Consider the following 13,665-nt stretch of genomic DNA (forward strand, 5'->3'; position numbering starts at 1 on the left):
GGAAGAAATCTTGAGCTTTCTTTTCCTTAAAGGTTATCTGCACATCTGTCCTTGCAGCAGAGAATGTAAGTTAATGAAGGGCCACAGTCGTCCAAAATATCCACGGTTTGTTGGACTCAATGAGATTTTTCATTCTATAATTTGATATGTTCTTTTGAGATGAAAGCCAATGTGATAAATAAAACACTTAATTCAAGTTTTCTTAACAAACGTGACCTGAAAGGCAGCACTATTGAATGCAAAGAATATAAATGGTTATTGGTTATAATGCAGTATAATTCATGAATGATATTTGGAAATTAAGCATTAATAATTTGGATGATAGCATTATAGTGTTCAATATAATATTCAAAAATATAATAAACTATGAATACTAGAAGAAGTGATACCCAGGCACAAAAGTGTTTGTATTAATAATTTACTATTATAATTCTTAAAACGGTCTTTGCTGGCTTACTCCACAAATAACTTAACCTGCAAAATGTTTTTTCTGGTCTAGGAGAAAAGCTAAATCTTAATGACAGACAGGATTAGGAAAAGCGAGGTGACAGCAAATATATTTAAAAATATAAATTTTGCGGCCTTGAATGAAATACTTAATGTCAGTTTCAGGATTGTTAATCCTTGTTGTGTAATAAGGCTTCTGATTTGTGGCCATCCTCTGATTGCCAAGTTTCAAGAGCTTTGAAGATGGTACATGACGGGATCTCTTCATTGGCCTTCCTTTTTGAAGACCTTTCCATCAACACAACCCAGATAAAATGGCGAAGCCAAAAGCCAACTTCTTAGCTTCCGTCATATCACTCTGTAATCAGACAAATTAAAATCTGCAAGAGTGACCAACTTGTCCAATAAATTTATTTTGTACACACTCCTTAAGCTGTTCATTTAGTTGTTAAATTATCATCTTTGACACTTGTGTGTTACCCACCATTCAATCTTGCTGACTGGAGGTGTTGCTCTTGAGGGTATATCCATCATAAGAACATAAGAAATAGAAGCAGGAATAGGCCATCTAGCCCTTCGAGCCTGCCCCGCCATTCAATAAGATCATGGCTGATCTGAAGTGGATCAGTTCCACTTTCCCGCTTTCTCCCCATAACCCTTAATTCCCCTGTCTATCAAAAATCTATCTACCCGTGACTTAAATATATTTAGCGAGGTAGCCTCCACCACTTCAACGGGCAGAGAATTCCAGAGATTCACCACCCTTTGAGTGAAGAAGTTCCTCCTCAACTCTGATCTAAACTGCTCCCCTCCCCCCCTTATCTTGAGGCTGTGTCCTCTACTCCTGCTATCCTTTCTAAGCGGGAAGAAGACTCAACCTGGTTTTATTTGTTCCATTACAGAAATATTTGTGCCCTGGCTGAAATATGAACATTGTGCTACTTACTAAATAGTTTCATAAACCAGAAGAATATTTTGAATGCTGATTCGGATATCTCTTTGTTTAGCAAACGAAAGCTCTATGTATTGTGTTAACTGTGATAAGTATTGAATAGTCTTGGGATATTTTCTATGTTAAGGGGAATATATCAATATAAATTGTTGCTGTTAATTTCTTCTATGGGATGTGAGCCCGCATTTGTTGCCCATTCCTAACTGCCCTTGAAGTGATTGGCTTGCTTTTCAGAGGGCAGCTAAGAGTCAACCCTATATAATATAAAAGCAAAATAATGGATGCTAGGATCTGAAACAACTACTGTTGTTCTGGACTCTCATGTCGGCCAAACCAGGTAAGGATGGCAGATTTCATTTCTTAATTACATTAATGAAATAGATGGCTTTTTATGTGTTAACTGTGATGAAAGTAGAGTTTATTTCTGCCAGTCCAATAGGTTATAAGCTGCTATAAAGCAAAACATCTGAAGGAATCACCATTTGTTTATTTAGGAAATTTATGGGCACCACCAGCATTAGTGTTATGAACAGTGATTGCATAGTGGTAATGTTACTGGACTTGTAATTCAGAAGCGCAGGCTAATTCTCAGGGGACATGAGTCCAAATCTCACCATGGCAGCTTGTGAAATTTAATAAAACCTTGAATTGAAACTAGACTATCATAAAGAAACTATCATTGATTGTCACAAAAAGCCATCTGGTTCACTAATGTAGTTCGGAAATGAAATCTGCCATCCTTACCACACAACATGGTAGATATTGGGAATTCAGGGATGTGAGGAATTACTTGAATTTTTTTCTAAAATTCTTATTAAAAGTTATTAATTAAGGTGCCACTTTTCAAATCATGCCTGTGTAAGAGGCAGAATAGTATTTTGTTTCATCATATAGGCTAAAATTATACTCTCTGGGAACCATATCCAATACTTAAAACTTGGATATCTGGAGTCATGAAATTTAGCTTGAAAACTACCTAAAAGTACTTTCAGTTTGCACAATCTCCCTGTGTCTGCGTGGGGTTCGTCCAGGTCCTTCCATAGTCCAAAGGTGTGTCAGTTAGACACATTAGCCAAGTGTGAGGTGATGGGGATAGGGTCGGGGAAAGGGGCTAGGCAAGGTACTCTGTCAGAGAGTTAGTGCAGATTTGATAAGCCAAATAGCCTCCTTCTGCACAGTAGGGATTCTATGATACTATACTTGGACAAATGTTGAAAAATACTACTGCAAAAACTGAGATAGAGTTTGTTAATAGCTGGATGTTATTCTAACACATTTTCTTCAGATATTGCTGCTCTGTTTTATAGTTTTACATCAGAAACTCTGAATATCAGCTTAAAATACGCTATAAACTAATTGGTTAACTGACAGAACCTTCTGTGAAGACAGAACTAGAGGCATTGTTTGCCATGGTAACAGAAACAATAAAAAAACTGTACTTGAGGTCACATTTCCCTTCCAAATATTGAAGTCTCAGAATATTGCTGTTGAACCTTAGGCTTTTAAGTCCCAATTATTTCTTAGAAATTCCTAAATTTACAAAGATTTGTGCAGCAAGAAGAATTGTTTTTGATTTTCAGAGTGATGTTTGACCATTTCTGTGTTAAATGAACCTTGGCAGAAACACAACAGAAAACAAATTCTCTTTCCTGACAAGTTATAGCCCATTTGGATGCTGTGAGAACTTCTTAAATGCACAATTATTTTAAAATATAAAGGGGGTGATTCTGAACACAGCAGAGGGCGTGAAGCAGGCTTCCTGCTGGGTGTCTTGGCCTCCGCGTCCAGCTTTGTCACATCTGCAGCAGATGCCTCATGTCCTTTAAAAAGTACCTGGATGAGTACTTGGCACGCCATAACATTCAAGGCTGTGGGTCAAGTGCTGGCAAGTGGGATTTGGTAGGCATTTCATCATGCATCGGCGCAGACATGATAGGCCAAAGGGCCTCTTTGACACTACAGTATTCTGTGATCATGGTGGAAGGCACAAATGACATTCTAAAAATTGTTCAGGCTGCCTAATTAACCTGTAAATTGAGGAATCATGATTAGAATTGATCAAGAAATGAAATAATGTCTGATTTTCTTTTTTCTTAAAAATCAGATGAGGGTAAGAGGAGTGACTATTTTACATTTCATGTTTTACACCCAGTTTTAATACTATCTCTTTGCAATTTGTTCATTTCCACCATAGCAATTTACTCTGTTGATTGAATAAACATCTTTCTGTTGTTTTCCAGTACAGAATTGGACAGCTGTACATGATCAGCAAGCACAGCCATGAGCAGAGTGACAGAGGAGAGGGTGTGGAGGTAGTGCAGAATGAACCTTACGAAGATCCTACACATGGCAAGGGCCAGTATACTGAGAAGAGAGTTTACCTCAACAGGTAAATGTACACTGCAATATTGTAAATTAAAATAATGTTAGCTTTGGCCTGCTATTAAGTCATAATACCTATTTGTCTTTAGAATGAATTTGAAACATAATAATGTTTCACATTTTATATCTCTTGTCCAATACTAATTAATTCCATTGCAACATTTGTGAGATGAAAACCTTATTATGTAACAAGTGTTTATATTTAAAGTACAAATATAAGGACTCGTGTATACGCTTGTGGGATAATAGAATATAAGAACTGAAAACTGGTGAGGACTGCACCAAATCTGTTTTTCAGTTCTGTTCTCATTGATTTTCATACTATTTTGTTCGATACCAGCTATTTTTGTTTTAATTTTTTAGCCATATTACAAACTACCTTCTGGTTGAAAGGGCAAGCAGGTGTCCTGCCAACAGACAGCTGCCAATACTATTCATGTTGTCTGTAAATAGTGGGCGGATTTTTCTTCTCTCTGTTTTCATGAATCTTTGGTCTGCATTCTATTGAATTGGCACAATTCAACAGAATTGGCATAATAAATTAACATAGTTAAAGCGCTTTCCTGCCAAATCCCCCTGCCTCCCCAATAGAGAATTCTCCCTTGTCTGCATAACGTCATGTTGACAAGGTTTACAATAGGTGTTAAGAAACGCCAGGGGCGCAAAGGGAAGTATAGCCCTCAAGAGGGTGAGAGACCCGCCCCCTGTCAGTGCAAACCTGAGAGTACCAATCTGACATTTCAGAGGGCAGGCCCCCTGTGGGTCCCCATGGATGGGGTTCACCTTACTTGTGGGGAGGAAAGAGTTGCACCAGTGCTTGTTGGGGGAGGAATATTTTTCTAGTACTAAAGGATGCCACGATCTTTGTGTAGCTGGATCTATCAGGCCCTGCCCCACCAGCGGGATGGCAAAAACCACATCCCCAAACTTTCTGTGTACAGAGTTCGTGGAAATCTGGAGAGAAAACTGTGCAGCTGTAGAGTTGCAAGTTGGTTTTCACGCCCTAGCCAGAACTTTGCACAGAATTCAAAATTCTGCCTAGTATTTCCCATGGCAATATCTGCCTTTATTGCAGTCATTTCTTCAAACTTTAAACCTTCGTTCAAACTTTAAACATGTACTATATGAAATCGATTCAACCCTCTGTTCTTGCACAATGATGTCACTCTGAGTCTGAACTACCAGGTTCTCCATCAATGTCCTTAATTATGGTAGTAATATATATTTAGATTTATATAATGCAGCTATATTCAGATCAACCATGATCTACCTGAATGGCAGAACAAGCTCAGCGATTACTCCTGTTTTCATGTTCCCTAGATCATTGTTCTTTTGTATTCTTTATTTGGTCGAAGATGGTATTGTTTCCAATGGTAACCATTTTCTTCCTGGGGCACTTTGTAAAAGTGTATAGTGTGGGAGGAGATGCAATTATGTTTTGAAGTCATACTGAGGTGACAAATTCCTCAAAAAGATGAATGTGGACAAGAATTTTTCTCAAAAGACATTAAAATGTGCATCTCCTTCCTTCAAAATAATTAATTTTAAGGTGATTGAATTCTTTCAAGTTGCAGGAATAGCAAAAATTCTGAAATTAATTTCAAGGAAGGTATACTGAATTGACACAAAACCAACTATGGTATATGATAGAAAGAGCAGTTTAGTTGCAACATTAATTTCAGTTGGTCAGCCTGCATATCATGAAATCTCTGTCCTGCTGCTTTAAAACAATTAGATTTCACAGCTCTGCTCTTAAGTGGAGGGTTGCTGTTTAAAGAACATGAGATTATTGTTTTCTTGGTTTTGATAACTATAGCAAGGTGCATGAGACTTTACAGTTGTAATTAAATATGCCTGATTTATATAATATGATTAATTGGATTTGTTGTCTGCTGCATTGTCGGTCTTTGCACAGCACTAAAGGCAGGAAAGAAAAGCAAAGTCTCCATGTATATTTCAGCAAACACGATCTGTCATTGTATTCTATTTGATGCACCCTCCAGCAGCAAAATGTTGACATAAAAGGTTGGATAAGAAAAATGACTTCCGAATGAGTACATTAAGCATTTTAAAAATCAAGCTATATATGTACATTTCAGAAATTTCTTTCCAAGCTTGACAACTGCCCAATGCCTATTTCTTGCTGCAAAACATTTTCAACAAATTTAATTTGCTTTCTCCTTGAAAGGAACAAAAACGGTACACTGATATAAAATATATCATACTTGACAGGCTTTAGGATTCAGCATATATCATAGTGGTTTTTAATGCTGTCTGCAGTGCCCAAAGCGCAATAATGTGAGGTAATCAGGCATGAGCACTGTTAATTATACTGTGCATAGGGCTTATTAAGGTTCATATGACAGGAAAACCTCCACTGCACCTGGAGCACCTGAGCAGTCTTCCAGATGTGCAGCAGCTGTGTTAAACAGGGAGGCCTAAAATATTGAGGATTGGATAGCCCTTTGCTTTCTAAAGATTACTTAGTTGCAGGACTTCCTGCAGCATGCTTTCCATAAATCTGTGAATCCCCAACCATTTATGCTGTTTGATGATCAGCTCTGTCTTAGTTGGTAGCACACTTGTTTCTGGATCACAAGGTTCCAAGTACAAGTCCTACTGCAGGGCTGAAATCAAGTGCTGTACAGAGGAATCGCTGCATTATCAGAGTTGCCACCTTTTGGAATGGACAGTAAACCAAGGCTTCATCTGCTGCTTCAGGTAAATGACTCCATTTCAAAAAAGAACAGGGGAATTTCTCCAGTGTCCCCATCAATATTTATTTCTCAATCAACCTCACAATAACAGATTATCGGGTAATTATTGGATTGCTGTTTATAGGAGTTTGCTGAGCACAAATTGGCTGGAAATCATGTCGGCATTTAACCAACACAGTGCGTGCTGACCTATAAAGCACTGCAGGGCAGTTAATGAGGGCTGAATGGGACTTACACCCCTCACTGGGGCACAAGTTCTGCCCTCTGGAGCTGTCAGTTAGTCAGATTGGCTGGCAGTTCCATCAATCCTGGCAGAGCTAGGAAGACATCAGTGGCCACTACTGGGACTGCTGGAGAAGGAAGGATCCTAAGCCTTGGATCTCTGGAGCGCGTAAATCCAGGCTCTTGATCCAAAAGGGTTTGGGAAGGTTAGGAGGAGGGGCAGTCGGAGATGGTGGTGGGGGAAAGGGGGTGCCCTGCGATTGGCTAAGGGAAGCCCCTGAATAACGACCCCTCCCCTTCCTTCCCGCTCTTTAAGCACTTGAGGTAAAAACAACTGGGCTTCTCACTTGCTGTGCATGTCAAATGTTTTATGGCATAGTAATAACAGGCTTAGTTTACCCTTAGTTATTGTTCATTTATATTGTGGTCGGGCAGCCAATTTCAGTTTGCCCACCCTCTATGTTATCAGGGTGTGCTTGAAGTTGGGTAGGAAGGTAGTGGTTTGAACACCCATTCCAATTTATGTACCCCCTCCCGCAAGAAGCACACCTGCCAGGGGCATGTAAAACTCAATCCAAAGAGTCAGGTGCTCTTGACCCAACAATTTGTTCCCAGACAATAGGAAGTGGCCATATTTGGGCGCAATAAGAAGTCTCACAACACCAGGTTAAAGTCCAACAGGTTTATTTGGTAGCAAAAGCCACTAGCTTTTGGAGCGCTGCTCCTTCGTCAGGTAAATAGGAGTTCTGTTCACAAACAGGGCATATAAAGACACAAACTCAATTTACAAAGTAATGGTTGGAATGTGAGTCTTTGCATGTAATCAAGTCTTAAACATACAAACAGTGTGAGTGGAGAGAGCATTAAGAACAGGTTGAAAAGATGTGTATTGTCTCCAGCAGGACAGTTAGTGAGATTTTGCAAGCCCAGGCAAGTCTTGGAGGTTACAAAAATTGGGGCAGGGGTAATTATGATGCGATCAGGCAAGAATTAGGGAGCATAAGATGGGAACAGAAACTGTCAGGTATGGGCACAAACGAAAAGTGAAGCTTGTTCAAGGAACAAATACTGTGTGTCCTTGATAGATATGTCCCTGACAGGCTGGGCGGAAGTGGCCGAATGAGGGAACCATGGTTCACAAAGGAAGTCGAATGTATGGTCAAGAGGAAAAAGGAAGCGTATGTAAGGATGAAAAATCAAGGTTCAGTTGGATCACTTGAGGGTTAGAAGGTAGCTAGGAATGAGTTAAAAAAAGGGCTTAGGAAAGCAAGGAAGGGGCATGAGAAGTCCTTGGTGGTTCAGATAATTTGGATTTATTTCTCACTCTTATGTGAGAAATAAAAGAATGACCAGGGTGAGGTTAGGGCCAGTCAAGGATAGTAGTGGGAACTTGTGCATGGAGTCGGAAGAATAACTGCCTGCTGTGATGGTGGAGTCAGACACTTGAGGAACTTTCAAGCAGTTATTGGATAGGCACATGGAACACACCAGAATGAAAGGGGGTGGGATAGCTTGATTTTGGGTTTGGACATAGCTTGGCGCAACATCGAGGGCTGAAGGGCCTGTACTGTGCTGTACTGTTCTATTTTCTACGTTCTAGATAGCATGACATGAACCCAAGATCCCGTTTGAGGCCATCCTCATGTGTGCAGAACTTGGCTATCAGTCTCTGCTCAGTGACTCTGCATCGTCGTTGCACGACAGAAACAGTTGGACCTTTCGGCCAAATTGTCCATGCCACCCTGTTTTTACCACGAAGCTAGTCCAATTGCCCGCATTTGGCCCATATCCGTCTATACCCATCTTACCCATGTAATTGTTTAAATGTTTTTTAAAAGACAAAATTGTACCCACCTCTACTACTATCTCTGGCAGCTTGTTCCAGACACTCACCACCCTCTGTGTGAAAAAAATGTCCCTCCGGATCCTTTTGTACGTCTCCCCTCTCACCTTAAACCTATGCCCTCTAGTTTTTGACTCCCCGACCTTTGGGAAAAGATATTGACTATCTAGCTGATCTTTGCCCCTCATTATTTTATAAACGTTTATAAGATCACCCCTCAGCCTTCTATATTCCAGAGAAAAAAGTCCCAATCTATGCAGCCTCTCCTTATAACTCAAACCACCAAGTCCCAGTAGCATCCTAGTAAATCTTTTCTGCACTCTTTCTAGTTTAATAATATTAAACTATTATTAAATATTATTAAATATTAAACTGGAGTACTGTGTGCATTTTTGGGCGCCGCACCTGCGCAAAGATATTTTGGCCTTGGAGGGAGTGCAGAGGAGGTTTACTAGGCTGATACCGGAGTTGAGGGGGTTGAGCTATGAGGAGAGGCTGAATAAACTGGGCTTGTACTCGTTAGAGTTTAGAAGAATGAGAGGAGATCTCATTGAGACGTATAAGATGATGAATGGGATGGATAGGATAGAGGTGGAAAGACTCTTCCCGCTCAAAAAAGACAATAGGACTAGGGGGCACAGCCTCAAGATAAAAGGGGGGCGGTTTAGAACGGAGTTGAGGAGGAACTTCTTCACTCAAAGGGTGGTGAATCTCTGGAATTCTCTGCCCGTTGAAGTGGTGGAGGCTGCCTCGCTAAATATTTTTAAGAAGCGGGTTGATGGGTTTTTGATAGGACAGGGGATTAAGGGTTATGGGGAGAGGGCGGGAAAGTGGAACTGAGCCACGACAGATCAGCCATGATCTTATTGAATGGCGGGGCAGGCTCGAAGGGCTGGATGGCCTACTCCTGCTCCTATTTCTTATGTTCTTATGTTCTTTCTATAATAGGCTAACCAGAACTGTATACAGTATTCCAAGTGTGGCCTTACTATTGCCTTCTACAACTTCAAAAAGACGTCCCAACTCCTGTATTCAATGTTCTGACCAATGAAGCCAAGCATGCCAAATGCCTTCTTCACCATCTTATCCATCTGTGACTCTACTTTCAAAGAACTACGAACTTGTACCCCTAGATCTCTTTGTTCTGTAACTTTCCCCAACGCCCTACCATTAGCTGAGTAGAACATAGAACACTACAGCACAAACAGGCCCTTCGGCCCACAAGTTGCGCTGATCACATCAATACCTACCAATCCATAGACCTATCTATAACCCCCAATCCCATTAAATCCCATATACTCATCCAGAAGTCTTTTAAAAGACCCCAGTGAGTTCGCCTCCACCACCACTGACATAAGAACATAAGAAATAGGAGCAGGAGTAGGCCATCTAGCCCCTCGAGCCTGCCCCGCCATTCAATAAGATCATGGCTCATCTGCCGTGGCTCAGTTCCACATTCCTGCCCTCTCCCCATAACCCTTAATCCCCTTGCCTATCAAAAACCTATCAACCCGCATCTTAAAAATATTGAGCGAGGCAGCCTCCACCACTTCAACAGGCAGAGAATTCCAGAGATTCATCACCCTTTGAGTGAAGAAGTTCCTCCTCAACTCCGTTCTAAACCGGCCGATTCCATTCACTCACCACCCTCTGAGTGAAAAACTTACCCCTAACATCTTCCCTGCACCTTAAATCTGTGTCCTCTCGTAGCGACCATTTCAACCCGGGGAAATAGCCTCTGAGAATCCACCCTATCTATTCCTCTCAACATTTTATAAACCTCTATCAGGTCGCCTCTCAACCTATGCCTCTCCAGGGAGAAGAGTCCCAGCTCCCTCAACCTATCTTCATAAGGCATGCCTCCCAATCCAGGCAACATCCTTGTAAATCTCCTCTGCACCCTTTCAATAGCTTCTACGTCCTCCCTATAGTGAGGCGACCAGAACTGCGCACAGTACTCCAAGTGGGGCCTGACAAGGGACTTATAAAGTTGCAGCATTACCTCCCGACTCCTAAACTCAATCCCTCGATTAATGAAGGCCAGTACACCATATGCCTTCTTGACCACATCCTCCACCTGTGAGGCCGATTTAAGAGTCCTGTGGACCTGGACCCCAAGATCCTTCTGCTCTTCAACACTGTTAAGACTCCTGCCCTTGATAGTGTACTCGTTCATCCCATTGGTCCTGCCAAAATGGACCACTACACATTTATCCGCGTTGAAGTCCATCTGCCACTTCTCCGCCCAGTCTTGCATCCTATTTATGTCCTGCTGCAACTTCTGCCATCCTTCCAGACCATCCACAACACCACTGACCTTCGTGTCATCGGCGAACTTACTAACCCATCCCTGCACTTCCTTATCTAGGTCATTTATGAAAATGACAAACAGCAAGGGTCCTAGAACAGATCCCTGGGGTACTCCACTGGTGACCGACCTCCATGCAGAAAAAGACCCATCCACAACCACTCTCTGCCTTCTGCAGGCAAGCCAGTTCTGGATCCACAAGGCCAAAGCCCCTTGGATCCCATGCCCTCTCACCTTCTCAAGAAGTCTTGCATGGGGGACCTTATCAAATGCCTTGCTGAAGTCCATGTAAACCACATCCACCGCTCTTCCTTCGTCAATGTGTTCAGTCACATTTTTGAAGAATTCAACTAGGCTCATAAGGCATGACCTAAGAACATAAGAAATAGGATCAGGAGTAGGCCATCTAGCCCTTCGAGCCTGCCCCGCCATTCAATAAGATCATGGCTGATCTGTCGTGGCTCAGTTCCACTTTCCCGCCCTCTCCCCATAACCCTTAATCCCCTCTCTTATCAAAAACCCATCAACTCGCGTCTTAAAAATATTTAGCGAGGCAGCCTCCACCACTTCAACGGGCAGAGAATTCCAGAGATTCACCACCCTTTGAGTGAAGAAGTTCCTCCTCAACTCCGTTCTAAACCGCCCCCCCCCCTTTATCTTGAGGCTGTGCCCCCTAGTCCTACTGTCTTTTTTGAGCGGGAAGAGTCTCTCCACCTCTATCCTATCCATCCCATTCATCATCTTATACATCTCAATGAGATCGCCCCTCATTCTTCTAAACTCTAACGAGTACATGCCTAGTTTATTCAGCCTCTCCTCATAGCTCAACCCCCTCAACTCCGGTATCAGCCTAGTAAACCTCCTCTGCACTCCCTCCAAGGCCAAAATATCTTTGCGCAGGTGTGGCGCCCAAAACTGCACACAGTACTCCAGCTGCGGCCTCACCAATGCCCTATACAGCTGCAGCAAGACCTCCCTACTTTTATATTCAATCCCCCTCGCTATGAAGGCCAGCATCCCATTCGCCTTCCTGACCACCTGCTGCACCTGCAAGCTGGGTTTTTGCGACTCATGCACAAGGACCCCGAGGTCCCTCTGCACCGTCGCCTGCTGCAGTTTTTCACCACGTAAGTAATAGTCCTTCCTACCATTCTTCCTACCAAAGTGGACCACCTCACACTTGCCAACATTAAATTCCATTTGCCATTTCCTGGCCCATTCGCCCAGCCTATCTAGATCCTTCTGCAGACTCTCCACACCGTCCGCACAATTTGCCGTTCCCCCAATCTTGGTGTCATCAGCACATTTCGACACCCTACACTCGGTTCCCTCCTCCAGATCATCTATATAAATGGTAAAAAGCTGAGGCCCCAGCACCGACCCCTGGGGCACTCCACTAGTCACCATCCGCCAATCCGAATAGCACCCGTTGACCCCCACTCTCTGCCTCCTATTTGACAACCAATCCTCTATCCACGCTAACACCCTACCCCCAACTCCATGTCCCTCGACCTTCTGCAATAACCTCTTGTGAGGCACTTTGTCAAACGCCTTCTGAAAATCTAGAAAGACCACATCCACCGGCTCTCCTCTATCCACCGCCCTAGACACATCCTCATAGAACTCCAGTAAATTTGTCAGACACGACTTCCCTTTAATGAAACCGTACTGCGTCTGCTCTATCAAGCAGTTCCCTTCAAGATGCCTCGCAATTTCCTCCTTAATGACGAATTCTAACATTTTACCTACCACAGACGTTAAACTAACCGGCCTATAATTCCCCGCCTTTTGCCTGGCACCCTTCTTAAACAACGGCGTAACATTAGCCGTTTTCCAATCCTCCGGCAGTTCCCCGGAATCCAGCGACGTCTGGAAAATAACCACCAAGGCATCCACTATCACCTCCGCCATTTCTTTCAGAACCCTCGGATCCGGTCCTGGGGACTTGTCCACAATCAGCCCCTCCAGTCTGTCGAGCACCGCCTCTCTAGTAACAGTAATGTCATTAAGACCCTCCAGTCCTACCACCTTTCCATCACTAACACCCAGCAAATTATTCACGTCCTCCTCCGTGAAGACAGAAACAAAAAAGTTATTCAATACCTTAGCCATATCCCCATCCCCTACCACTAGGTCCCCTTTCTCGTCCTCTAAAGGACCAACATTCACCCTAGCCAGCCTCTTCCTTTTTATGTATTTATAAAAACTCTTGCTATCCTTTTTTATATTAAGCGCTAGCCCAGCTTCATAGTTTCTCCTACCCTTCTTTATCAACTTCTTTGTCAATCTTTGTTGACATTTAAACCTCTCCCAATCCTCTTCTCGCCCACTACTCTTAGCTACTCTAAATTCCTCCGCTTTTAATTTAACACTTTCCTTCACCTCCTTTGTTATCCACGGCTTATTACCTCTCCTCCTACTGTCCTTTTTGACCATCGGAATAAATTTCCGCTGAGCACCAAGAAAGATCTCCTTAAAGATCCTCCACTGCTCCTCAGCAGACCCTCCCTCCAACGCGCTCCCCCAGTCCACATTCGCCAATTCTTCTCTCATCCTACCGTACTCCCCTCTATTCAAACAAAGTACGCGTGTCTGGGAACCCACTTTCTCCTCCTCCATCTGCACCAGAAACTCCACCATATAATGATCACTCTCCCCAAGAGGATCCTTCACCGCAAGGTCCCTAATTCTACCCGCCTCATTACATAGCATGAGATCCAAGATAGCTCTCTCCCTCGTCGGCTCCAACACGCACTGTTCCAGGAAACTATCCCGGCAGCATTCCAAGAACTCC

The 13,665-nt window shown here is 42.8% G+C and overlaps 1 protein-coding gene across 1 annotated transcript in view; it reads left to right on the plus strand.

Moving 5' to 3' along the window:
* The window catches only part of LOC145356590 (cytoplasmic phosphatidylinositol transfer protein 1-like), a 348,840-nt gene that overhangs the window by 188,601 nt on the left and 146,574 nt on the right, over window positions 1-13,665 (plus strand). Inside the window, exon 2 of the mRNA XM_080209373.1 lies at window positions 3,640-3,788. Within this exon, the coding sequence (XP_080065499.1) occupies window positions 3,640-3,788 (149 nt within the window). The remainder of the gene's footprint in view (window positions 1-3,639; window positions 3,789-13,665) is intronic.

This window comes from Carcharhinus amblyrhynchos, chromosome 21, assembly GCF_965287045.1.
Source record: "Carcharhinus amblyrhynchos chromosome 21, sCarAmb.v2.hapA, whole genome shotgun sequence".
In the NCBI taxonomy this organism is placed as follows: Eukaryota; Metazoa; Chordata; class Chondrichthyes; order Carcharhiniformes; family Carcharhinidae; genus Carcharhinus; species Carcharhinus amblyrhynchos.